This window comes from Chlorocebus sabaeus, chromosome 8, assembly GCF_047675955.1.
Source record: "Chlorocebus sabaeus isolate Y175 chromosome 8, mChlSab1.0.hap1, whole genome shotgun sequence".
NCBI lineage: Eukaryota > Metazoa > Chordata > Mammalia > Primates > Cercopithecidae > Chlorocebus > Chlorocebus sabaeus.
Genome location: NC_132911.1, coordinates 77,578,191 through 77,604,303, shown reverse-complemented (window position 1 = coordinate 77,604,303; position 26,113 = coordinate 77,578,191). Strand labels below are relative to the sequence as shown.

Here is a 26,113-nt window from a genome sequence, read left to right as displayed (position 1 = left end):
ATTTCTAACCTTTTAAAACTACTGAAAAGATTTAGAAATCCCCAAGAAGGAATAGACATATGGGTGAAAGGCAAACTAGGACTTAATAGCAGAAAGTAAAACTGTTTCCAGTTAAAGCATTCATTCTATCCAGGCCCACCTACCAACTTGGTGGAAACATTCAAGGGTCAAGGACATGTTACAATAGACAACCTAAGTTTTCAAGGGACTCTGAGTTCATACAGGTTATTTACCATGGAGTTTATCATTTAATGTGTATCTCTTAACTTTTTGTATTACATTTTGTAGCCGGAGTCTATTAACTACTGGGAATTGGAGACACATGGAATTAGAAACAAAATTTAGAAGGATAGATGTAGTAGATGGATCAGGGCCAAAATCCTGAGCTTGTGGGCTGTCAGGAAAGTTAGAAAAGGAGAGCAAGCAGGCTAGCTAACCATGGTGGAGGCTGAGGCACTCAGAATTGCTGAGATCTGACTGCTGCATTGTGTAGCCAAGAAAATTGAGGAATGGCTGCTAGTGTATTGGCAGATGGGCTAGAAATGAGGTAGAATGCCTAAAATGCTCTCCTTTTCAAGCCGTACCTATTCGTCTTCATTTGCCAGCTCAAACTCCAGTCTTAAGAAATTTTTCTTTTACTTTTTTATTACAATTTCAAACATATCCAAAAGTGGGGAGAGAATAGTAATGGACCATTAATATGCCCATCACTCAAACACCACAGTTACTAAGATTTTTGCCTCACTTGATTCAGCTATTAATTTTTCTCTTCTTCCTCTGTTTCTTCCTTTCTCTCTTCTTTTCCTGAAGTATTTCAAAGATAATTTCTAACTACGTGTCATTTCAGCCTTGCATATTCAGTGTATATTTCTAAGAAATATGAAAGCTTTTCTTACATTAGACATGATTCATTAGAATCATCTAATACCCAGTCTATATTTAAATTATTATTTTCCCCAAGCTGTTTTAAATTTTTTGTTTTATTTTTTGGTGGGGCAACAGGGTCTTGTTCTGTCAGCCAGGCTGGAGTACAGTGGCATGATCATGTCTCACTGCAGCCTTGATTTCCTGGGCTCAAGAGATCCTCCCTTTTCAGCCTCCTGAGTAGGTCAGGATTACAGGCATACACCACCATGACCAGCTAATTAAATGTTGTTGTTGTTTTATTGTTGCTGTTTATAGAGACAGAGTTTTACTATGTAGCCCAGGCTAGTGTTGAACTTCTGGCTTCAAGTGATCCTCCTGCTTCAGCCTCTCAAAGTGTTAGGATTACAGGCATGAGCCACTGTGCTTAGTCCCAAACTGTTTTTTAAATAATTGGTTAGTCAGAGACTTTTTAGTCAAATCCAAGGATCTCACATTTTATGTAACTTAGATAAAATCAAAATTATTAAGTGCTGACCATGTGGTAGACATTTTGGCACTCAAATACAGTATCTCATATTGACTAACTTTCAGTGTATAGCTAAGTTGTGCCTTCCCTCCCAATTTATAATCTACATATTTCTTTATCTTTCAGTACCCAATACAGTGGTTCGTAAATAGTAGGACCTTAATAAACATTTGATAGATATTTGCTGCCTACCTTCCTGCCTGTATGGCTTTTGTTGGAGATGTAAACTTATAATGTAGTCATAGATAAGTCACTCCTGGGAACCCAGATATCCAAAAAGAGGGGAATTCTCTGGTTAGTAATCACATTATTGTCAAGATGTTATTAGGATCCAGCACATGATTGTTTTGTTATTTTCACTGGTAAAATATGTTCACTATTTTTTTCCTTAACGTTCTTAGCTTTGAAGAATTCTGGAACATAGACTTTGAATGCCAAAGCTTGAAGAAAAAAGTCTTTTGAATTTTAGACATGTATTGGGAATATAAACTGGCTTTGGCTTTATTAAACAAATCCTTTTCTACAGAGTGTATTGAGTACCCCTTTTGAAAGAGGAATTTAGCATATCTTAGGCCAGCTTCCATTTTATGGGTATTCATAAACATTCTAGTCAAATGGGGACATTTGGCTGTGCTTTTAAATGTTTTCGCACTGAATTCATATTGTTTTTTCCCCTTCTGGAAGCCCCAGTGGATTCATTACAGTATTGCCGCAATTTTATCAAAGTAATGGCTTTTGTATAAACTACTTAGGCAGTGTTATCATTTGTCATAATTGAATATGGAAGCAAAATACCTAGAGATGAGATGCTCATTTTTATATATTACCAAAGAAAAACTGTATATTTTAGAATGGATGCAGTTACTTACGTTGATTACTAGATAAAGAAAACCTCCGATGACATTATTTGGGTATTTTGTTCCAAAGCAGATTTCTTAAAGCTTTTCATTTTTTTGGTGAGGAGTATTTTAATCTTTCATACAGAAAATAATGATAACCAAGTTGCATATCAGCACACTGTGTTATTATGTGATACTAACTTTTCAGCCTGTGATTAAGATCACCAGGTTGTTAAAAAATAAATAAAAATTAAGTTTTTGGTAAATTCTATTTCAGAACTTTTCAGTTTCTTAGGTTTTTGAGGATTTGATTCATGTGAATGAACTGTTAAATTTAAAGACAAAGATTTGGCAGTCTTAAATTTACTGCATGGTAAAATAATTGAGCTTCTTTACAGATAGAAATTCACATTTAAATATAGAGACCATATTTACAATAGTTATAAAATTTGTGACCTCTCAAGGAAGATGACTTGTGAAATTTATTTATTTACTTAACTTTTATAATAAAGTGATGTTTTGAGTGACCATTGTGTTTATTAGCAGAGAATGAAAGTCCTTTGGCAATGTGGTCTTTCTTTGTTAACAAATTACTCTGGGATAACTGCTTACAAACTATTCAACCATGAGATTATTAAAATTTGCATGAGGCAAGGGCTGGGTGAATGGGTAGACGAAACTGGGAAGCCCTTTTTTAGAATAAGTAAGTCCTGAAGGTATCAGAATAGGCCAGATGGAAATCTAGCAGATAGAGAGAGGTGAATACAGGGATGGGAACAGCATTACAGCTGACAAGTCCAAGACCAGGCCTCAGAGCAGTAGAGGAAGCTTCTGACATAACTGACCAAATCTTTTCACTAAGAAGGATTCCAGCAATAACATAGGGACTGATGAAGCTGGGGGAACAAACCAAGCATTGGAAAAGATAACAGGTAGCAGAGGTAACTCTAGCCAGGGGTTTGAGTAGATTATCCTTAGGGCCTGCCATGTTGAGGCAGACACTGTTATAGCAGGTGGTGTGTATTCATCTAGCTGTAAGTACCTTGTCTGACTATACTAGATTTGTCCTTCTCAGCGTGAAGTCCAAAGACTACTTCTGATTTGTCACAATATGGTGGTTTCCAGTTTCAGAAGAAAAGGCAATGAAATATTTAAAAAATATTTCACAGGTTTAAACTATACAATTTGTGATAGTTGTTACAGAAATTCTGTAAGGAATGTATTTTCAGTGTTTCATGTGCTATATGAATTGTCATTTAGTTTGTCTTTACTGAAACTCTGTTAAAAGAGAGTACAGCTCCTTTTTTATATCATTTGCACATTGTTTATGTTTAAGTTTGTATTTTGTTACCATTTTGTTGTATCTTCTCCCAGTTCCTTAAAATTGGGTGGTTCACTTAAACTTAAAAGTAGTGTTGGAAATAATAACACAGAAACTGTAAATAAGGAGGTAAGAATAAATGATGAACAGTACTCAAGTGTGGATACCAAATGGGAATTTGTATGTTCTGGGACAGATGAAACAGCCAATATTATGATTTTACACAAGAAACAAAAAAGGAAAGTATGGTTAGGAGTATCACGCTATATAGCTGAAAACTGAATTTTGTTGTCATTGTGAAATATATTAAAGTGGCATGAAGCTATTATTGAAACTTTCTAATTTTTTTTAAACAAAATGATAACTGATAAAACAATTCAACTTTTCAGATATGGATTGCCCATTCACTTTTCTTGCTCATTTTTCTGCTAGTTTTTTAAAAACACTGATATATGGCAACCTCCTATATATTCTGGATGCGAGCCCTTTGTAGTTATATGGCATTTTAAATACCTTCCCTTGTGTTGTGACTTTCCTTTCTAAATAGTACTTTTAGAAGAACAAGAGTAATTTTTAATGCAGCCAAATTTAAATTTTTCCTTATATTAACTTTATAATAAGTCTAGATATCCAGACAAATAAATGTCCCCCACCTTGTTCTTCCTCAAAAGGATTTTGGCTGTTCTTAGCACTTCACATTTCCATGTAAATTTTGGAATCATCTTGTTCAAGTATTATAAAAAGATGTATGGAATTTTTATTGAGTTTTCATTGAGTTCAATTAATTGAGTTTAGGTCAATTTGAAGAGAACTGATGATATTACTTTAGTATTGTCTTCAATCCATGAACATGGCATTTTGCTCTATTTATTAGGTGTTTCTTAAAGTTTCTCAATAAGGCTTTGTTTTCTATGTAGAAGATTTGCACATCCTAGGTATTTGATTTTCATTTAATGTAAATGGTATCTTTTTAATATTTTTCATCTACTACTTGAATGTTGATGGAATGTAGAAATGCAGTTCTCTTTTTTATACTGAGCTGGTTACAATCTAATTGATTCTTGTAATTCATCTATGGAGTTTCTTAGCTTCTTTATATGTGAAATCACATCTATAAATAATGAGTTCTTTTCCCTCCTGATCCTTTTTTTTTTACTTTTTCTTGCCTTATTTCTCTGTCTAGGATTTGTGTAAACTTTTAAACAGTAGTAATAATAGGGAACATCCTCGTCTTGTTTCTAATTTGTTTCTTTCGACATTAAGTACAGTGTTTCCTGAGGTTTGCTGTAGGTGTTTTGTAAAATGCCCTTTATCATATTAAAAAAGTTTTCTTCTTTTCCTAGTTTGCTAATAGTTTTCATTATGAATGAATGTCAATTTCTAGTTTGAATTTCAAATGTTAAACCAAACTTGCATTCCTGCAATAAACCTAACTTTGTCATGAATCTTTTTCTTTTTGTATATTGCTTTATTCATTATACTGTTTAAAACTTTTGCATCTATGTTCATGAGTGAAACTGTTTAAATTTTCTTTCTTGTACTGTTCTTGTTGGGATTTGGAATCAAAATGGTAGCTCATAAAATAATTGGGGACTGATTTCTCATTTTCTGTTTTATGGATGAATTTGGATGAAAAGAAGAGCATAATTCTTCCTTAAATATTGAGTAGAACTTTATGGAGAAGATCTCCAGAGTTTTCTTTTTGCAAAGATTTTTTATTATGGTTTTTATTTCATTAGTAGTTTTAGTCGTATTCTTTAGGCTTATTCTGTGGCAATTTGGTAATTTGTATTGTCTAGGAATTTTTCCATTGTATCTAAATATGTTTTTAAAATTTAGCATAAAATTGTTCTCTGTATTCCTTTTTTTTTTTTTTTTTTTTTTTTTGGTGAGACAGAGTCTCACTCTGTCGCTCAGGCTGGAGTGCAGTGGCATGATCTTGGCTCACTGCAACCTCTTTCTCCTGGGTCCAGGCAATTCTCCTGCATCAGCCTTCCAAGTAACTGGGATTACAGGCACCTGCCATCATGCCCGGCTAATTTTTGTATTTTTAGTATAAGACAGGATTTCACCATGTTGGCCAACCTGGCCTTGAACTCCTGACCTCAAGTAATCCACCTGCCTTGGCCTCCCAAAGTGCCGAGATTATGGGTAGTGAGCTACTCCGCCCGGCCTCAGTATTCCTTATTATTTTGTAATGCTACAGAAGCGATGGTAATCTCCCCTTTTAATTATTTCATTTCTTATTTGTGCCTTCTCCTCTTCTTTTCTTTTTAAAAAATACCCATCTCAGAGAAGAACTCATATTTTTTTTCTTGACCAGTCTTACTTTTGATTTATCGTTTTATTAGTCTTATTAGGGAACCAACTTTTGGCTTTTCTAACTTTATTGTACTTTGTTTTGTATTTCCTTACCTTTTGCTTTTTATTCTGGTTTCTCTGGGTTTGTTTTGCTGATATGTTTGTGACTTCTTGAGGCGGATGTTTAGCTCGTTACTTTGTTCCTCTCCTGTAAGCTGTTACGGTTATGCGTTTTCTTCTAGACTTTCCTTTTGCTGTGTCCTTCAAGTTTTGGTATATTTCCGTGGATTATTTAAAATATTTTCTAGTTTTCACTGGAATTTCTTCTTTTGCCCATTGTAATTTGGAATTACATTGTTTATAAAATTTTTAATTTTTAATTTTAATTTTTTTAGAGATGTGGTCTTGCTCTGTTGCCCAGGGTGCAGTGCAGTGGTATGATCACAGTTCACTGCAGCCCTGAACTCCTGGGCTCAAGCAATCTTCCCACCTCAGCCTCCCAAGTAGCTGGGACTACAGCCATCTTGCCTAAATAATTAAATTTTTTTTGTAAAGATGAGGTGTCACTACATTGCCCAGGCTGGTCTCAAACTCTTGGCCTCAAACAATCCTCTTAGTGTTGGAATTATAGGTATGAGCCACCACACCTGACCATAATTACATTGTTTAATTTCCAAAGTTGTGAATAACTATTTAACTACTTCTTCAATCACTTACTGAGACCATTGTGTAAAAAGAAATTCAGCTATAGTTGTGTGTTTTCTATTTCTTCTTGTAATTCTATTCTTTTTTGCTATCTACTTTACTTTTTATAGTTGTATGGTTGTAAATACATGTATAAATTGCTCACAGAAGATAACTGTAGAATAGTTCTAATGATAAAAATCTTTTTTTTATTGAGCAATTATGATGGATTAAACGCTGTGGTTTACACACATTATCTTGTTCACTTTTCAAAGCAACACTGTGCCGAAGTTGGTATTACCTGTGCTTTACTGATGAAAAGCCTGAGGCTTAGAGATATTAAATAATTTGTCCCAGTTCATACAGCTAGGAAATAATAGAGTTGAGTTTCATATCCCAATCTGACTTGGAAGCCTTTGCTTTTTTGTTTTGTTTTGTTTTGTTTTGTTTTTTAAAGACGGAATATCACTCTGTGGCCCCAGGCTGGAATGCAGTGGTGCAATTGTGGCTCACTGCAACCTCCACTTACCAGGTTCAAGCGTTTCTCCTGCCTCAGCCTCCCGAGTAGCTGGGACTACAGGTGAATGCCATCACACCTGGCTAATTTTTGTAAGTTTAGTAGAGACGCGGTTTCACCATATTGGCCAGGCTGATCTCGAACTCCTGACCTTGTGATCCGCCTGCCTTGGCCTCCCAAAGGGGAATTACAGGTGTGAGCCACTGTGCCCAGCCAGAAGCCTTTGTTTTTAATCATAATGTTGTAGCAGCACTTGTGTATTAATTCTCTTCAGGAACTATTTAATGTAAATCTTTGTAAACTTGAATGTTTACATAAATGTTGCAATTTGAACAGTATTTTAAATGGCACCAATATGAATTTCAGCCTTTTCAGTTTATCAGTTGAAATATAAGAATGCTAAAATGTAGTCATAACCAACACGAATGCTGTTAAAATGTAAATTTTATTTTTCTGCTTATATAAATAATATAAATTTAGTGTTTAAAAAAACAAATAGCATATAAATGTATATGGAAGTAAAAATTCTATAAAATTCTACCATCATAAGATAATCCTCCATTGATATTTTAAGGACCATTTTTTCATATTTTTTTCATGTACATATAAGATTACATAAATGTTATGTTGCTGTTTTTATTTTGGACTGAACTTTGTATTTTCAAATGCGAGAGAGTAGAATTGCTTTATGATGTAAGGACTTCCTGTTTACCAAAACAATTATCATTAATTTATTTCTTTAATCTTATCAGGTGAAGGTAGGCAATGAAGTTGCTACAGGAACAGGACCTAATAAAAAGATAGCCAAAAAAAACGCTGCAGAAGCAATGCTATTACAGCTTGGTTATAAAGCATCCACTAATCTTCAGGATCAACTTGAGAAGGTAAGAGTTAAGTTTACATCTGTGTATCCTATCTGTCATAATATCAAAGTTATTAATAAATTTTGATCTTAACTGGTATTAAAGTAGATGTCAATTTTAACTTTTCTGAGGCAATACAAAGATAGATGATCCAAGCACAAAATAACATATACTTACGGAGTAAGATGAGATATTAATGAGTATTTGTAATCTTACGATTAGAAAATACAAAAAGTTTGTCGTATGGTTGTACATATTTTATGTAATACCAATGTAACATTTTTAACTTGTTGACTGGTTGTTTTTGCCGTATAGATACAGTCTTAATTTGTGTCTTTTGAGAACACAGGTTGTTAGCCTTTATTTTTGGAATACAGCTGAAAACACTGGAAATAAAAATTCTGACTTATCCCTTTAGGGCAGGAACTATATTGGACAGACACTCTATAAACTAATTTTTCTATTTACTTTAAATTTAAAGGTGAACTCATAGGGTGTTTATTTTCTGCCAAGACCTGTGTTCACGGTCCCCTGTTTTTTCTGCAGCAGTTAATGACATCATTAACACCTACATCTGTTACAAGGGAAGCAGAGAACCCTGAATTCAGAACTTGGCATATAACTTGGCAGAAATTGGCTTATTTCCATTTTGTATTAAGTATCATTTTGTTATCTGTGGATTTGTAGACATTATTTCTATCAAACGTTTTATTTATGTGAACATTCAAAAAACAGGCTTACTAATTACTTTTATCAAAAGTAATATGCTTTAGACCAGCATCTTCTCACACAAGAATTCTGTTTCAAAGATATTTTTAATTTCTACAGGAACACATTTTAAAAGTTTAGAGTTAGAAACAAAAATATATAAAGACACTTTGATGTACTTTTTTGTTTTCTAGGCAATTCTTTTGAATGATTTTAAAAAATCTTTGTGTGGTATTGCTAGAGATTTCAATTCTGTTTTTATAACCTGGCTAGTCAACACTTTTTCTTCTTTTAAAAGTATTTGTAACATGAAACCTAACATGTGTTCCAGTTTCTGTAGTCCTTATATTGTGTATTTGTTGTTTTAACTTAACACATTTATATTGACTTAAAACTGGTGAGTGATCTATAAAAATATGTCAAAATAAATCTCCTCACAGACATGTATTTGTAAATTAAATGAAAGTAGAACAAAAAACCACCATTAATTAATTAATTTCATTAATTTGAAAAACATTTTTTGTGTAACCATTGTATAATTCAGGGTTCTCCAAAGAAACAGAACCATCAGCGTGTGTGTGTGTGTGTGTGTGTGTGTCTGTGTGTGTGTGTCTGTGTATATATATTAAGGAATTGGCCCATGTGATTGTGGAGGCTTTGCTAGTGTAAAATCTGATGGGACAGGCTGACAGGATGGAGAATCAGGAAAGAGTTGAAATTTCAGTCCAAAAACAGTATACTGGAGAATTCCTCCTTGCCCTGGGAGGTCAGCTTTTTGTTCTGTTCAGGCCTTCAGCTGATTAGATGAGGACTACCCACATTGTGGAGTGTGATCTGCTTTACTCAGAGTTCACCACTTTAAATGTAAATCTTACCCAAAAACACTCTTGCAGAAACACCCAGAGTAATGTTTGACCAAGTATCTGGGCACTGTGGCCCAGACAAGTTGACATACAAAATTAATCATCACACTCACTAAATGCTAGACACTTAAAAATGACTGATTTTAATAAGATGACTGAAACTTGGTCTCTGCACTCAAGGAGGTGATCTTTCTTTAAGTGCAGGGAGTGAGGAATTTGAACCATATAACAAAACTATAGTATCCCAGAACCTAGAGAGCATGAGGATGAACCTGGAAAGTCAGGAAAAGAAGCTGAGGTCACTGTTATTATGCGAAGTAGAAAGTTTGAAGAAATGCTCATTTAAGATTTGAACATGAATGTGAATTGATCTGGTTTGCATTCTTCAAAAGATACTTCTGTTAAGTAATGTGGAGCATGGATTTGAGCAGAGCGAAACCAGACAGGAATGCCAGTCAGGAGGCAGCCGGAGTTGTTTAGGTAAGAGATATTGAGGATCTGAACTGAGACAGTGAAGGTAGAGAGGAGGAAGGGAAAGACTCCAGAGATATTTCAGAAATGTAATGGGTAAGATTTGAATAGCAGATAAGATGCATTCAAGATACAGGAAAAAAGAGGAGGAAAGACTACCTGCAAAAAGGAACAGAGAATGACTACTAGGTCAGATGCTGCAGAGAGATCAAATAAGAGAAGGACTGAATATATTGATTTATCAATAAGATGACTTTTGATGAGTGTGGCAAAAGCAGTTTTTAAAACCAGCTAAAACAGGATTTTTTTGTTTGTTTTTTTGAGAATCTAAAAACAAACAATCTAGCTCTGTCGTCCAGGCTGGAGTGCAGTGGTGCGATCTTGGCTCACTGCAACCTCCACCTCCCAGGTTCAAGCGATTCTCTCTCCTCCGCCTCCCGAGTAGCTGGTATTATAGGTGTGTACCACCATACCTGGCTGATTTTTTGTATTTTTAGTGAAGAAGCAGTTTCACCATGTTGGCCGGGCTGGTCTTGCTCTCCTGACCTCAAATGATCTGCCTGCCTTGGCTTCCCAAGGTGCTGGGATTACAGGCGTGAGCCACTGCACCTGGTTGGTATTTCTTAAATTATTTGGTAGAAGTTACCAGTGAAGGCTTTTGGGTTTAGAATTTTCTCTGTGGAAAGGTTTTTTTAACTACAAACTCAGATTTTAAAAATAAATAGGGTTATTTAGGTTACCTACTTCTGCTTGATTGAACTTTGGTAGTTTTTGTCTTTCAGAGAATTAGTTTATTTCTTCTAAGTTGTTGAATTTACTAGTATAAAATTGTTTATAACGTTCCTTTTTTCTTTTAATCGTGGAAGAATCTGTAACATTCCCTTACTCTTTTAGTAGTGGCAGAATCTGTAATGATATTCACTTTCATTTCTGATATTGGTTATTTCTTTTCTCTTTTTCTTCTGTTCAGTGTAGCTAGGGGTTTTATAAAATTTTAAATCTTTTCAAACAATTAGGTTTTAGTTGCATTGATTTTTCTCTGTTTTTCTATTTTCAGTTTTTTTGATTTCTGCTCTTTATTTTATCCTTCACTGGTTTTTGTTTTTATTTTTTTGTTCATTTCTAATTTTGTAAGGTAGAAGTTTAGGCTATATATCTGAGAACTTTCCTTTTTCTAATATAGGCATTTAATGCTGTGAATTTTTCTTTAAGCACTGATTTAGCTCTGTCCTACACATTTTGACAAGTTGAGTTTTTCTTCTCTTTTTGTTTTTTTAACATCTGGGATACACACTTTATGGGTTTTTACTTTCATTCAACTCAAAATATGTTCTGATTTCCCTCTTGATTTCTTCTTTCAGGCCCTGTATCTGTTATGATTACTTGTTTTGTTCAGTGTTAAAGTCTCCAACTATAAGTTTGGATTTTCCTACTTCTGCTTCTTTCAGTTTTATTAGTTTTTGTTTTATGCATTTTGAAACTTTGTTGTTATATACATGTACAATTAGTGTTGCTGTGTCTTTTTGATTACTTGACCACTTTTATTGGATATTTCCTTTTATTCCTTGTTCTGAAATCTGTTTTGTTTGATATTAATATAGCTACTCCAGTTTTATTTTGACTGGTGTTTGCATGGGATCTTTTTTTCCTGTGTTTTACTTTTAGCCTATCTTTACATTGATTTCTTTTAGAAAGCATATAATTGGGTCTTGTTCTTTAAAATTTAATTTGACAAACTTTGCCCTTTAGTTATGGTGATTAGACCATTTGTACTTACTGAAGTTACTGAGTTGTTGTATTTAAACACACCATTTTATTAGTTGCTTTTATTTTTCCCTGCTTACTCTGTTTACTTTTTTTCTTCTTTGACCTCTGTTGTGGTCACATATGTTACTTCTCTAAGTTTCTCTGACCTCCTATTGTGGCTATACATTTTAGTTTTCTATATTTTTTAAACCCTACAACTCATTGTTACTAATTTTGCTTTATAAATAGTCTGTTTATCTTCTTAAGTGATTAAAATCAACAGAAAATGCCTTTTATATTTACTCTCATTTTGATTATTCTCAATATCCTTCATTTATTTGTGTAAATTCAGATTTCTTTCTGGTATTATACCCCTTCCTTGCTTGAAGGCTTCCTTTAATATTACTTATTTTAGCAGATCTGTAGGCAGTGCATTCTCTCAGCTTTTGTTTGTGAAAAAAGTATTTATTTCACTTTCTTTTTTTTCTTTATAGGTTTTATTTTATTATACACGAAGTGGGATGGGGGCTCAGACTTTCTTGGCAGCTGCTTTCCTCATGGCAGTCAGGATACTGCCTCAGCTCCTCTTGCTTCCTGTTGGTGCATATGTGTGTTTTTATCCTTTTCTTAATGAACTTGAGGGCCCGCTTGTCCTTGGAGACTTTGAGCAGCTTCATGGCATGCCACTTCTACAGGGGAAGCCACACACCTCCCAGATGATGTCTTACACAAACTTTGTATGCTTGATGAGGTGTCCAGGGTGGCAGCCCTGCCTCAGCTTGCTTATATTCTTGTTCACCATGGGCCCTGGTTGAGGCCCATGGCCATGTGGTAATGCAGAACTATGGCTGCTGCTCTTCAGTGACTGCTGTAGCAGAAAATTTCACTTTTTTTTTTCGTTTTTAAGCCTCCAATGAATCACCTTCATTTTTGAAAGTTGTTTTTTTCTGGATATAGGATTCTGGGTTTCCTGTTTCTTCTAGTACTTTAAAGATCTTGCTCCACTGTCTCTTGATAGGCATAATTTTCAATGTAAACTCTATTGTAATTCTTACTTGTTCTTGTTGATGTATTTTTTTTTTCCTTTCTCAGCCTTCAATATATTTTTTTTCTTTATTTTCCAGCAATTTGGCTGTGATGTATCTAAGTTTGATTTTTTTTGTTTCTTCCTTTCTTTCTTCTCTGCCCCTGTACTCTTTCCCCACTCTTCTTCCTCCGTTCTTTCTGTTTTTCTTCCTTCTCCTTTTCCTCCACCTTTTCTTCTTTTCCTCCTTATCCTCTCCGTCCTTCTTCTCATTTTTTCTCTCATTTTTTTCTCCTCCTCCTACTTCCTTCTCCCCCTACTTCCTTCTCCTCTTTCTTTTTTTTTAAATTTTATTTTGTATTATACTTTAAGTTCTTGTGTACAGGTGCACAACATGCAGGTTTGTTACATATGTATACATGTGCCATGTTGGTGTGCTGCACCCATTAACTCAGCATTTACATTAGGTATATCTCCTGATGCTATCCTTCCCTCCTTCCCCCTCCCCACTATAGGACTCAGTGTGTGCCGTTCCCCTTCCTGTGTCCAAGTGATCTCATTGTTCAATTCCCAACTATGAGTGAGAACATGCGGTGTTTGGTGTTCTGTTCTTGCGATAGTTTGCTGAGAATGATAGTTTCCAGCTGCATCCGTGTCCCTACAAAGGACACGAACTCATCCTTTTTTATGGCTGCATAGTATTCCATGGTGTGTATGTGCCACATTTTCTTAATCCAGTCTGTCACTGATGGACATTTCGGTTGATTCCACGTCTTTGCTATTGTGAATAGTGCTGCAATAAACATACGTGTGCATGTGTCTTTATAGCAGCATAATTTATAATCCTTTGGGTATATACCCAGTAATGGGATGGCTGGGTCAAATGGTATTTCTAGTTCTGGATTCTTGAGGAATCGCCACACTGTTTTCCACAGTGGTTGAACTAGTTTACAGTCCCACCAACAGTGTAAAAGTGTTCCTATTTAGCACCTGTTGTTTCCTGACTTTTTAATGATTGGCATTCCAACTGGTATGAGATGGTATCTCATTGTGGTTTTGATTTGCATTGCTCTGATGGCCAGTGATGATGAGTATTTTTTCGTGGGTCCGTTGGCTGTATGAATGTCGTCTTTTGAGAAGTGTCTGTTCATTCATATCCTTTGCCCACTTTTTGATGGGGTTGTTTGGTTTTTTCTTGTAAATTGGATTGACTTCTTTATAGGTTCTGGGTATTTGTCAGATGAGTAGATTGCAAAAATTTTCTCCCATTCTGTAGGTTACCTGTTCACTCTGATGGTAGTTTCTTTTGCTGTGCAGAAGCTCTTTAGTTTAATTAGATCCCATTTGTCAATTTTGGGTTTTGTTGCCATTGCTTTTGGTGTCTTAGACATGAAGTCCTTGCCCATGCCTATGTCCTGAATGGTATTACCTAGGTTTTCTTCTAGGGTTTTTATGGTTTTAGGTCTAACATTTAAGTCTCTAATCCATCTTGAATTAATTTTCGTATAAGGAGTAAGGAAAGGATCCAGTTTCAGCTTTCTACTTATGGCTAGCCAGTTTTCCCAGCACCATTTATTAAATAGGGAATCCTTTCCCCATTTCTTGTTTTTGTCAGGTTTGTCAAAGATCAGATGGCTATAGATGTGTGGTATTATTTCTGAGGGCTCTGTTCTGTTCCATTGGTTTACATCTCTGTTTTGGTACCAGTACCATGCTGTTTTGGTTACTGTAGCCTTGTAGTATAGCTTGAAGTCAGGTAGCGTGATGCCTCCAGCTTTGTTCTTTTGGCTTAGGATTGTCTTGGCAATGTGGGCTCTTTTTTGGTTCCATATGAACTTTAAAGTAGTTTTTTCCAAATCTGTGAAGAAAGTCATTGGTAGCTTGATGGGGATGGCATTGAATCTATAAATTACCTTGGGCAGTATGGCCATTTTCACAATATTGATTCTTCCTATCCATGAGCATGGTATGTTCTTCCATTTGTTTGTGTCCTCTTTTATTTCACTGAGCAGTGGTTTGTAGTTCTTGAAGAGGTCCTTTACATCCCTTGTAAGTTGGATTCCTAGGTATTTTATTCCCTTTGAAGCTATTGTGAATGGGAGTTCATTCATGATTTGGCTCTCTGTTTGTCTGTTACTCGTGTATAAGAATGCTTGTGATTTTTGCACATTTATTTTGTATCCTGAGACTTTGCTGAAGTTTCTTATCAGCTTAAGGAGATTTTGGGCTGAGACAGTGTCATCTGCAAACAGGGACATTTTGACCTCTTCTTTTCCTAACTGAATACCCTTTATTTCTTTCTCTTGCCCAATTGCCCTAGCCAGAACTTCCAACACCATGTTAAATAGGAGTGGTGAGAGATGGCATCCCTATCTTGTGCCAGTTTTCAAAGGGAATGCTTCCAGTTTTTGCCCATTCAGTATGATATTGGCTGTGGGTTGTCATAAATAACTCTTATTATTTTGAGATACGTTCCATCAATATTGAATTTATTGAGAGTTTTTAGCATGAAGGGCTGTTGAATTTTGTCGAAGGCCTTTTCTGCATCTATTGAGATAATCATGTGGTTTTTGTCTTTGGTTCTGTTTATATGCTGGATTACATCTATTGATTTGCATATGTTGAACCAGCCTTGCATCCCAGGTATGAAGCCCACTTGATCATGGTGGATAAGCTTTTTGATGTGCTGCTGGATTCGGTTTGCCAGTATTTTATTGAGGATTTTTGCATCGATGTTCATCAGGGATGTTGGTCTAAAATTCTCTTTTTTTGTTGTATCTCTGTCAGGCTTTGTTGTCAGGATGATGTTGGCCTCATAAAATGAGTTAGGGAGGATTCCCTCTTTTTCTGTTGATTGGAATAGTTTCAGAAGGAATGGTACCAACTCCTCCTTGTACCTCTGGTAGAATTTGGCTGTGAATCCGTCTGGTCCTGGACTTTTTTTGGTTGGTAGGCTATTAATTATTGCTTCAATTTCAGAGCCTGCTATTGGTCTATTCAGGGATTCAGCTTCTTCCTGGTTTAGTCTTGGAAGAGTGTAAGTGTCCAGGAAATTATCCATTTCTTCTAGGTTTTCTAGTTTATTTGCGTAGAGGTGTCTATAGTATTCTCTGATGGTAGTTTGTATTTCTGTGGGGTGGGTGGTGATATCCCCGTTATCATTTTTTATTGCGTCTATTTGATTCTTCTCTCTTTTCCTCCTTATTAGTCTTGCTGGCGGTCTATCAATTTTGTTGATCTTTTCAAAAAACCAACTCCTGGATTCATTGATTTTTTGGAGGGTTTTTTGTGTCTCTATCTCCTTCAGTTCTGCTCTGATCTTAGTTATTTCTTGCCTTTTGCTAGCTTTTGACTGTGTTTGCTCTTGCTTCTCTCGTTCTTTTAATTGTGATGTTAGGGTGTCAATTTTAGATCTTTCCTGCTTTCTGTTGTGAGCATTTAGTGCTATAAATTTCCCTGTATACACTGCTTTAAATGTGTCCCAGAGATTCTGGTATGTTGTGTCTTTATTCTCATTGGTTTCAAAGAACATCTTTATTTCTGCCTTCATTTAGTTATGTACCCAGTAGTCATTCAGGAGCAGGTTGTTCAGTTTCCATGTAGTTGATTGGTTTTGATTGAGTTTCTTAGTCCTGAGTTCTAGTTTGATTTCACTGTGGTCTGAGAGACAGTTTGTTATAATTTCTGTTCTTTTGCATTTGCTGAGGAGTGCTTTGCTTCCAACTATGTGGTCAATTTTGGAATACGTGTGATGTGGTGCTGAGAAGAATGTATATTCTGTTGATTTGGGGTGGAGAGTTCTGTAGATGTCTATTAGGTCCATTTGGTGCAGAGTTGAGTTCAATTCCTGGATATCCTTGTTAACTTTCTGTCTCGTTGATCTGTCTAATGTTGACAGTGGGGTGTTAAAGTCTCCCATTATTAGTTTATGGGAGTCTGAGTCTCTTTGTAAGTCTCTAAGGACTTGCTTTATGAATCTGGGTGCTCCTGTATTGAATGCATAAATACTTAGGGTAGTTAGCTCTTCCTGATGAATTGATCCCTTTACCATTATGTAATGACCTTCTTTGTCTCTTTTGATCTTTGATGGTTTACAGTCTGTTTTATCAGAGACTAGAATTGCAACCCCTGCTTTTTTTTGTTTTCCATTTAATTGGTAGGTCTTCAACCATCTCTTTATTTTGAGTCTATGTATGTCTCTGCATGTGAGATGGGTCTTCTGAATACAGCAAACTGATGGGTCTTGACTCTATCCAATTTGCTAGTCTGTGTCTTTTAATTGGACCATTTAGTCCATTTACATTTAAGGTTAATATCATTATGTGTGAACTTGATCCTGTCATTATGATATTAACTGGTTATTTTGATCATTAGTTGATGCAGTTTCTTCCTAGCATCAATGGACTTTACATTTCGACATGTTTTTGCAGTGGCTGGTACCTGTTGTTCCTTTCCATGTTTAGTGCTTCCTTCAGGATCTCTTGTAGGGCAGGCCTGGTGGTTACAAATCTCTAAGCACTTGCTTGTCTGTAAAGGATTTTATTTCTCCTTCACTTATGAAACTTAGTTTGTCTGGATATGAAATTCTAGGTTGAAAATTCTTTTCTTTAAAAATGTTGAATACCACTGCCCTCCAGCCTGGGCGACAGAGCAAGACTCCGTCTCCAAAAAAAAAAAAAAAAAATGTTGAATATTGGCCTCCACTCTCTTCTGGCTTGGAGAGTTTCTGCTGAGAGATCTGCTGTCAGTCTGATGGGCTTCCATTTCTTGGTAACCCGACCTTTCTCTCTGGCAACCCTTAATATTTTTTCCTTCATTTCAACTTTGGTGAATCTGACAATTATGTGTCTTGGAGTTGCTCTTCTCGAGGAGTATCTTTGTGGCGTTCTCTCTATTTCCTGTATTTGAATGTTGGCCTGCCTTACTAGGTTGGGGAAATTCTCCTGCATGATATCCTGCAGTGTTTTCCAACTTGATTCCATTTTCCCCATCACTTTCAGGCACACCAGTCAGACGTAAATTTTGTCTTTTCTCATAGTCCCATATTTCTTGGAGGCTTTGTTCATTTCGTTTTACTCTTTTTTCTCTACACTTCTCTTCTCGCTTCATTTCATTCATTTGATCTTCAATTGCTGATAACTCTTTCTTCCAGTTGATGGAGTTGGTTACTGAAGCTTGTGCATTTGTCATGTAGTTCTCGTGTTATGGTTTTCATCTCTGTCAGTTCTATTAAGGACTTCTCTACATTGGTTATTCTAGGTAGCCATTCGTCAAATCTTTTTTCAAGGTTTTTAGTTTCTTTGCGCTGGTTACGTAGTTCCTTCTTTAACTCTGAGAAATTTGATCAAGTGAAGCTTTCTTCTCTCAACTCATGAAAGTCATTCTCCGTCCAGCTTTGTTCTGTTGCTGGTGATGAGTTGCGTTCCTTTGGAGGGGGAGATGCACTCTGATTTTTTGAATTTCCAGCTTTTCTGCACTGCTTTTTTCCCATCTTTGTGGTTTTATGTGCCTTTGGTCTTTGATGATGGTGACGTACTGATGGGGTTTCGGTGTGGGTGTCCTTTCTGTTTGTTAGTTTTCCTTCTAACAGTCAGGACTCTCAACCACAGGTCTGTTGGAGTTCGCTTGAGGTCCACTACACACCTTGTTTGCCTGGGTATCAGCAGTGGAGGCTGCAGAAGATAGAATATTGCTGAACAGCAAGTGTTGCTGTCTGATTCTTGCTCTGGAAGCTTAGTCTCATGGGTGTACCCAGCTGTGTGAGGTGTGAGGTGCCAGTCTGCAGCTAGTGGGGGATGCCTCCCAGTTAGGCTACTCAGGGGTCAGGGACCCACTTGAGCAGGCAGTCTGTCTGTTCTTAGATCTCAGCCTCCGTGCTGGGAAATCCACTGCTCTCTTCAAAGCTGTCAGACAGGGACATTTACCTCTGCGGAGGTTTCTGCTGCTTTTTATTTAGCTGTGCCCTGTCCCCAGAGGTGGAGTCTACAAAGGCAGGCAGGCCTCCTTGAGCTGTGGTGGGCTCCAGCCAATTCGAGCTTCCTGGCGGCTTTGTTTACCTACTTAAGCCTCAGGAATGGCAGGCGCCCCTCCCCCAGCCTTGCTGCTGCCTTGCAGTTAGATCTCAGACTGCTGTGCTAGCAGTGAGGGAGTCTCCATGGGCGTGGGTACCCTCTGGGCCAGGTGGGGGATATAATCTCCTGATGTGCTGTTTGCTAAGACCCTTGGTAAAGCGCAGTATTAATGTGGGAGTTACCCAATTTTCCAGGTGTTGTGTTATCAATTTCCTTTGTCTAGGAAAAGGAATTCCCTTCCCCCTTGCACTTCCCAAGTGAGGTGATGCCTCACCCTGCTTCAGCTCTTGCTGGTCGGGCTGCACCCGTGGACCAGTGCCAACCATCCGACACGCCCTAGTGAGATGAACCCAGTACCTCAGTTGAAAATGCAAAAATCACCTGTCTTCTGTGTCGCTCACGCTGGGAGTTGGAGGCTGGAACTGTTCCTATTCGGCCATCTTGGGTGCAGTCTCTCCTCTTTCTTCTATCTCCTGTTTATTCCTTCTCCTCCTCCTCCTTTGCTATTGTTCTTCTTCTCCCTTCTCCCCCTTCCTTCTCCTTTTTCTTCCTCCTCCCTCCTCCTTCATCTTCCCTTCTCCGTTTCCTTGTCTTCTTTATCCTCCTCCTCTTCCTCTTCCTCCTCCTGCTCCTCCTCCTTCCTTATCCTCATCCTTCTCATCCTCATCCTTATAGGGTTTTCTGAGCATTTTGGATCTGTGATTTGATGTCTTTCAGTTATTTTGGCAAGTTCATAGCTATTATCTTTTAAAATATATTTTATTCCTTGTTTTCTCTCTCTTCTCCTTGGAGCTTCCATTTATATATTCATTAGACCATTGGTATTGTCTTATAGTTCTAGGATTTTTTGTTTCTTTTTTCCTCGCTCTTTTTTCTTTGTTAAACAGTTTGAGTAATTTCTATTGATTTATCTACAAGTTCAACAATATTTCTTCAGCTGTGTGCAGTCTGAATTAATGCATTATTAATAATGACATCAATGTTTTGATCTCTAATATTTTTCCTTAAGATTTCCTTTTGTTTTTGTTCTGTGGTTTCTATTTTTGTGCCAGAATTCCTCATATGCTCATGTATGTTGTCTGCTTTTTCCAGTAGGTCTTTCAACCTATGAATCATAGGTGTTGTAAAATACCTTTCTGAAAGGTCTAGCATCAGGGTCATCCCTGGGCCCTGTTTTGTTGACTTCCTTATGTTTTGGCAGTGGTTTATTTCTTCTTACAGTTTTGGGTATCTCATAATTTTTGAAAGAGTGTTGGATCTTGTGACAGAAAAATAGTAGAGGCTAAGTCAAATAGTATTTGTTGAGAAATCAGCATTTGTCTTTCAGATGTTTTGGATGGAGGGTTGTATCAGTCTAGTTACTTACTGAATTCATTTTGGGTTTTGTTATTGCCATAGTCACTATTAACTGCAAATTCCTTCAGTAGTCATATTCTGTTATCTGTGCTTTGTGTAATGTGAGGTTTTGAGAGGGTTTTTTCACAGTTTCTCTGCTCTGCCCTCAGGTTTAGAGGTCTCTTCTTTGCTGTGTCATGGCATGGGGGTTATCTCTCTTAGGGCTCTGTAGTAGACTGCTGTTATTTATTATTTAATCCTGGGATTGTGGTGGGTGTCATAGTTCTTGATTTTTTTGTACAGCTTCATTTTCTGGCAGACTCTGTGAGCCTGGGTCTCAGAGGTGGATCTTTCTGTTTTTGCTCTCTTCTCTGTGGTAACCAAACTTTGTCTTGGATTTGTGGGCACTTTGGGCATGAGAGAGTTTCCTGTACATTTCCCAGCATTTGCAGACCTCTGCTTTATACTGCTGTAGTGTCTTACTCTCAAGTAGGTTTTCTATCTTTTTTTTTCCCCCAGGAGCATATAGCTTTTGCTTTTAATCCTTCTTCAGAAGCAATGAAGCTTTACTGAGCTCTTAGGACCAGAGAATTTCCTGCCTTTGCTCCAAAGGCATATAGGATTTGTTTCAACCCTTTCTCCAGTGGCTTAAATTTTTTGTTTTGTATTGGACAATGGCCTAGAGAAGTGGCAAGGTTCTGTGCTTGTCCCTCAGTGCAGCCACTAACTAGCTGCATTCCTGCACCAAGTTGGGCTCTCTCTGGTCTGCAGCTGTACCCCCAGTTGTTCTCCTGAGAATCCAGGGCAGGACAATGGAAAAGAGCTGCTGTCTGTGTTATACCCAGACCGTTTGTTCCCCAAAGAAGACCACCAGAGTCCAGAGTCAAAGCCAAGCGGCAAGGATCTTTACTACAAGTTCGAACTTGGTCCCTCCATTCTACAGCATACAAGAGGGCCTCGAACAATGCGAGTGCTTGCTTTTTATAGCCCGATGTAAACAGGATATGTAAAGTTACAGGGAACAAGGTAATTCTCTCGGTTACAGCATTACAATTGGTTAACATTATACATTTAGCATTCCTTATCGGAGATCTCCCAGGTGATGTTTTTCTGAAGTTTGAAAGAAATATGGAGGAATGTGTTTGTGCTGGGCTCAGGAAGTTGGGAGATATATGGAGGATGTGCCTCATTCCTTTCATCTGGAGCTCCCAGTTTTTCTAAACTATTATGCTAGCTCGTACTCAGGCGTTAAGAATTTAACATTTCATCTAGTTTCATCTTACTTGCATTCATGGCAGTCATCTCTGCTATCCCTGCCCTGCCAACGCTGTAACATTTTTGTGAGTCCTATCTCTCCCAGAAGGATTTATTACTCTCTAGAATTCATTTTGCTTGTTTACCTTGTAATCTCAGGTCTCTAAAAGGTTCAAGAAAAGTTGCAATTGTTTTTTTCAGATTGGTTCTTTGTCACTGTTATGTTTCTAGATTCTAAGGAAAAATGGAATACTCTCTTCACCTTTTTTTAATATGCCATTCTTGCATCTTGATTTTCTTCATTCAGATATCTTAAGAGTTTTTCTTAATATCTTGGAGTTTGTTGTAAGTCAAGACATGACTATTCTTTTTCATATTTGATCATTATATTCATCAAAGTAGTACTCATACTCAAAGTAGTATATATATATATATATATAAAAAGGCAGAATTTATACAAGATTAGTAGTGTAAAAACTCAAGGTTTATAATTTAAAACACCAAAATATCCTGTTCTTCCTTGCCACTGGCCATTTCTGCTTCCCCTTTGCCAGAGGCAACCACTTTACCACCTGCTGTAACTATTTATTTTATTATTTACCAGTATCGGTAGTTTGTACTATCTCTTGGTTTCTCATGTTTAAATATTATGAGAAATAATATAAAAGTAAAAATATGAAAAATATGAAATGTACTTTCTGCTATGGAAAATGAGGATTTAACTCTGGTATATACTCCACACATACACTTTTCTACATCTTTCTATCCCCAAAGTCTTTACCACTCAAGCAGATCATGCAGTTTTTTTCGTTCCTTTCCCAACCTCCACCCTACCCAACCTTTAGAGCTTTTTATCCTCCTCTTGTATTGCAGATTGATGGAGAGGCCTGCTTTAGAGCTGGTGTTTAGGTTCTTCTCTTCTCCATTATCCTGAAATTTCTTTGGCCTTTGTCCTTTGTTGAGTTGACTGTTTTTTGGACAGTTTCCCTTGTTCTTGGTTTACTTTCTTGTTTTAATAGAGTTCATTCTTTAGGACCTTGTGAAGGATACATGGAAAGTAAATGTTTTTTTGAGATCTTGTAGTCTGAAATTTCTTTATATTTCCCACACACTTAATAGTTTTTTTTCTAAGATGTAATTCTAAATTGGAAGTAAATTTTCACAGAGTTGGGAAGGCATCACACCCTTGTCTTGTACATCCCACCATTACTGTTAAAATTTCAACACCTGACTCTTCAGCCTGTATATGAAACTTTTACCCTTCTCCTCCCTATCAATGCTTTTCTGACTTTTTATTTTCTCAGGGATTCTGAGATACGTGTATTTTATATGTGTATTTGATAAATTATGTTGGATGTTTGAGTTTTAATCTAGAAATTCATATACTTTGGAACTGAGAAATATATTATTTCTTTAATAATTTCTCTCCTTTTATTTTTGCTGTTATTTATTTCTGTGATGCTGTTAATCTTATGGATGGTCTTGTGATTTTTCTTTTCTCCCTCCATTTCTGTTTTTGTTGTTGTTCTGTTTTCTAGGAAGAGTTCCTCAAGTTTGTTTTCCACTTCAGCTATTGTATTTTTGATTTCCCAGAGTTCTTCCTCATTCTCAGAATATTCCTTTTTATGGCTTCCTATTCTTGTTTAATGGGTGTAGTATTTCTCTTATGTGCCTGAGGAATTTTTTTTTTTTTTTTTTTTTGCATTTTTTTCCTTCTGTTCTCCTCATTATCTTTTTGTTCCTTGTGGATTGGAACCCTGGATGTGTCTTCTGAGGGGGAAATGAGAAAAGAGGCTCGGAATCTTTTCAGTATGAAACCTTGGAACTCCATCTCCTTATTTGCAGGGTGACACACGGATTTCACCCTCAACTGTGCCTGGTATCCAGAGCCTCTCTGTTTTAGCCTCTTCCAACAGGAAACCCTTATTAGGAAGGAGTGGGCACCTGGCTGCTTGGGGTCAAAGAGGTGATAGGGAGATTTCATAATAACTTGAAAAGACTTCCAGACAGTCTTTCTGTTTCAGCCCCTTCCAGGATTCATCTTTAAAGTACCTCCTAATTCTGGAGGCTTTCTAGGATTCTGGGTGACACATCACCTTACTGTTAGCTCTTTGTTGGCTTCTTCCTCTGCAGGTTAGGTTTCAGTTACTCATATCTGCTAAGCTAACTACAACTTGTTCATCTGCTTTCCAATTTTCAGACTTTGACTTACCTTCTGCTGTTGTCTCGTATATTAGTTTGCTATAAAGAACTGCTAGAGATTGGGTAATTTATAAAGGAAGAGGTTTAATTGACTCACAGTTCTGTGGGGCTGGCTGGGGAGGCCTCAGGAAACTTACAGTTGTGCCAAAAGGCACCTCTTCACAGGGCAGCAGGAGAGAGAAATGAGTGCCAGGTAAAAGGGGAAGCCCCTTATAAAGCCATCAGATCTTGTCAGACTCATTCACCACCAAGAGAGTAACATGAGGGAACCACCCACTTGTTTCAGTTATCTCTACCTGGTCCCACCCTTGACATGTGAGGATTATTACAGTTCAAGGTGAGATTTGGGTGGGGACACAGAGCCAAACCATATCATCTGCTTTTCTATTTCTCATTTGTGTCTGAGGGGTACAATAGAAGAAATACAGAAAGTAAGGATCGGGAGATGAACTATACTTTGTGCCTGCTGGGTTTCTCCTTTCCAAGAGAGAAATTCTTGTTGTAATTACTTTGACCTCATCTCTCCTGACCTCTTTTCCTTACTCCAAACAGTGATCTTTAACAGAAAGAAATTTTGAAGTTAAGCATAGCTGTCAGGTGAAAATCAAATGGTACCTACTGGATAAATTGTATAATATATATATTTTTTGAGATGAAGTTTCACTGTTGTTGCCCAGGTTGGTGTGCAATGGCATGATCTCAGCTCACTGCAACCTCTGCCTCCCGAGTTCAAGTGATTCTCCTGCCTCAGCCTCCCGAGTAGCTGGGATTAAAGGCATGTGCCAACATGCCTGGCTAATTTTGTAGTTTTAGTAGAGACAGGGTTTCTTCATATTGGTCAGGCTGGTCTCGAACTCCTGACCTCAGGTGAGCCGCTTGCCTCAGCTTCCCAAAGTGCTGGGATTACAGGCTTGAGTTACCATGTCCAGCCAATTGTATAGTATTAAGGTAACATAAACAATGTAAGGATAGAAGAAATTAATTTAGTCGAATAAAACAGATTTTATTAATTCCACTAATTAAAAATGAAAAACTTGTTTGGAAGACTAGAATCCTGTGTCTAATTGTAGAACTGCTCCAGGATTCTTGAAACATAATTACTTCTCTGAGAACCTAAACAGTTGTCAGCACTTTGATAAGTACAGGCTATGTTTTGGAGATATGAATAAAATTAAAAGTAAGGTAGGAATGTAAAAGAAAAATTGAACATGATTTGTTTCTTTCTGTTCACCAGGTTTTCATGTGAATAATGATTTTAGCTGCTTTTCAAAATCTTTTACATTTCTTTCATCCCTTGGAACCATCTAGTTCTGTTTTCTCTCATTTGTTTTTGCAGTAGTCCTTTCCATCCCGGCTGTACCTTTAGAGCATTCTTCTTAATAGTTCCAAACTCTGTTCTTCATCTCACTGTTTTTCTTTTCATTCTTAGATAGCGTAGTTTTACTTAATCTGTAACTTTTTTGTTCATTCCTTCCTTTAGCTCTTTTTTCTCTCCTGATAATGATAGTACAAAGGTAGCATGATTGCTCTCCTCTAGTTAAGAGACATAGTTTGACATCCTGGCACTCGTGCATATTATCTGTGTGACCTCAGAGTAATTACAGGAACTCTAACCCTAGTTTGCTTGTCTGTAAAATTGAATATTAATATCGCTTATCTTACCAAATTTTTGTGAGAATAGAAAATGAGATAATCCATATTTATGCAAAACACTTAGCACGTTAGCAACCACACTTTTAAATCTTAAGTGTTAGCTTTTAGCTATTACTACTATCCGTCTGTTTTATTACATAGTAATTTCTCTCTTGTGAAGGATGCCTGTGGTAACATTTTGCAGTCAAAGGTTATAGCAGCAATCTCTCAGGATGGTAAATGTGGATGAAGACAAGAATTTGTGTTTTAAAGAGATAAACGAGCTAATTAGAGAAAGAGATGCTCCCTAGTTCATATGAAGCTGCTGCTTGTGTCTAACATACTGTCAGCTTACTCTTCAGGATTATTTTCGGTTTTGCTTCTGCTGTCTGCCACTATATCTTTCCTTGTCACCCTAAGACGTATAATTAAAAAGTAATGAATTCAATAAGAACAACTTTTTTAAAAAAAATGAACATGGGTAAACTATTTGCAGCAATTGTATTTTGTGTTTGTATCTAGGCTTAATTATCTATTTCACCTTTGACCGTTAACATAAATATAAAATGCTGATTATCATAAGAGATAAGTTACCAGCTGTATAGAAAGACAATATAACTAAAGTCGCTTATTAATTTGATTTGAATACTTACTACTACAAAGCATATATATTTCAGAATGTATTTTATACAAAACACTAATCATTTGGCAAAATGATTACATGTTTTGCTTAAAGTTAGGACTTAGTTTTCAATTTTTTTGTATATGTCATTAGCAGTATTTGATGACCCTTACCGTAGGACTTTTCTAGATGGTCATAGTAACATTTTTGTTCATAGAAATGTTTGATTGTTAGATTGTTAATTTGACCTCAGGAATCATACAAAAG

At 36.7% G+C, this 26,113-nt stretch overlaps 1 protein-coding gene across 14 annotated transcripts in view; it reads left to right on the top strand.

Annotated features, from left to right (window-relative positions):
- The window catches only part of STAU2 (staufen double-stranded RNA binding protein 2), a 333,819-nt gene that overhangs the window by 144,876 nt on the left and 162,830 nt on the right, over positions 1-26,113 (top strand). For all 14 annotated transcript variants that reach the window (XM_008000887.3, XM_008000875.3, XM_008000893.3 and 11 more), the window contains one exon: positions 7,808-7,939. In XM_008000887.3, coding sequence (XP_007999078.2) covers positions 7,808-7,939 — 132 coding nt within the window. The remainder of the gene's footprint in view (positions 1-7,807; positions 7,940-26,113) is intronic.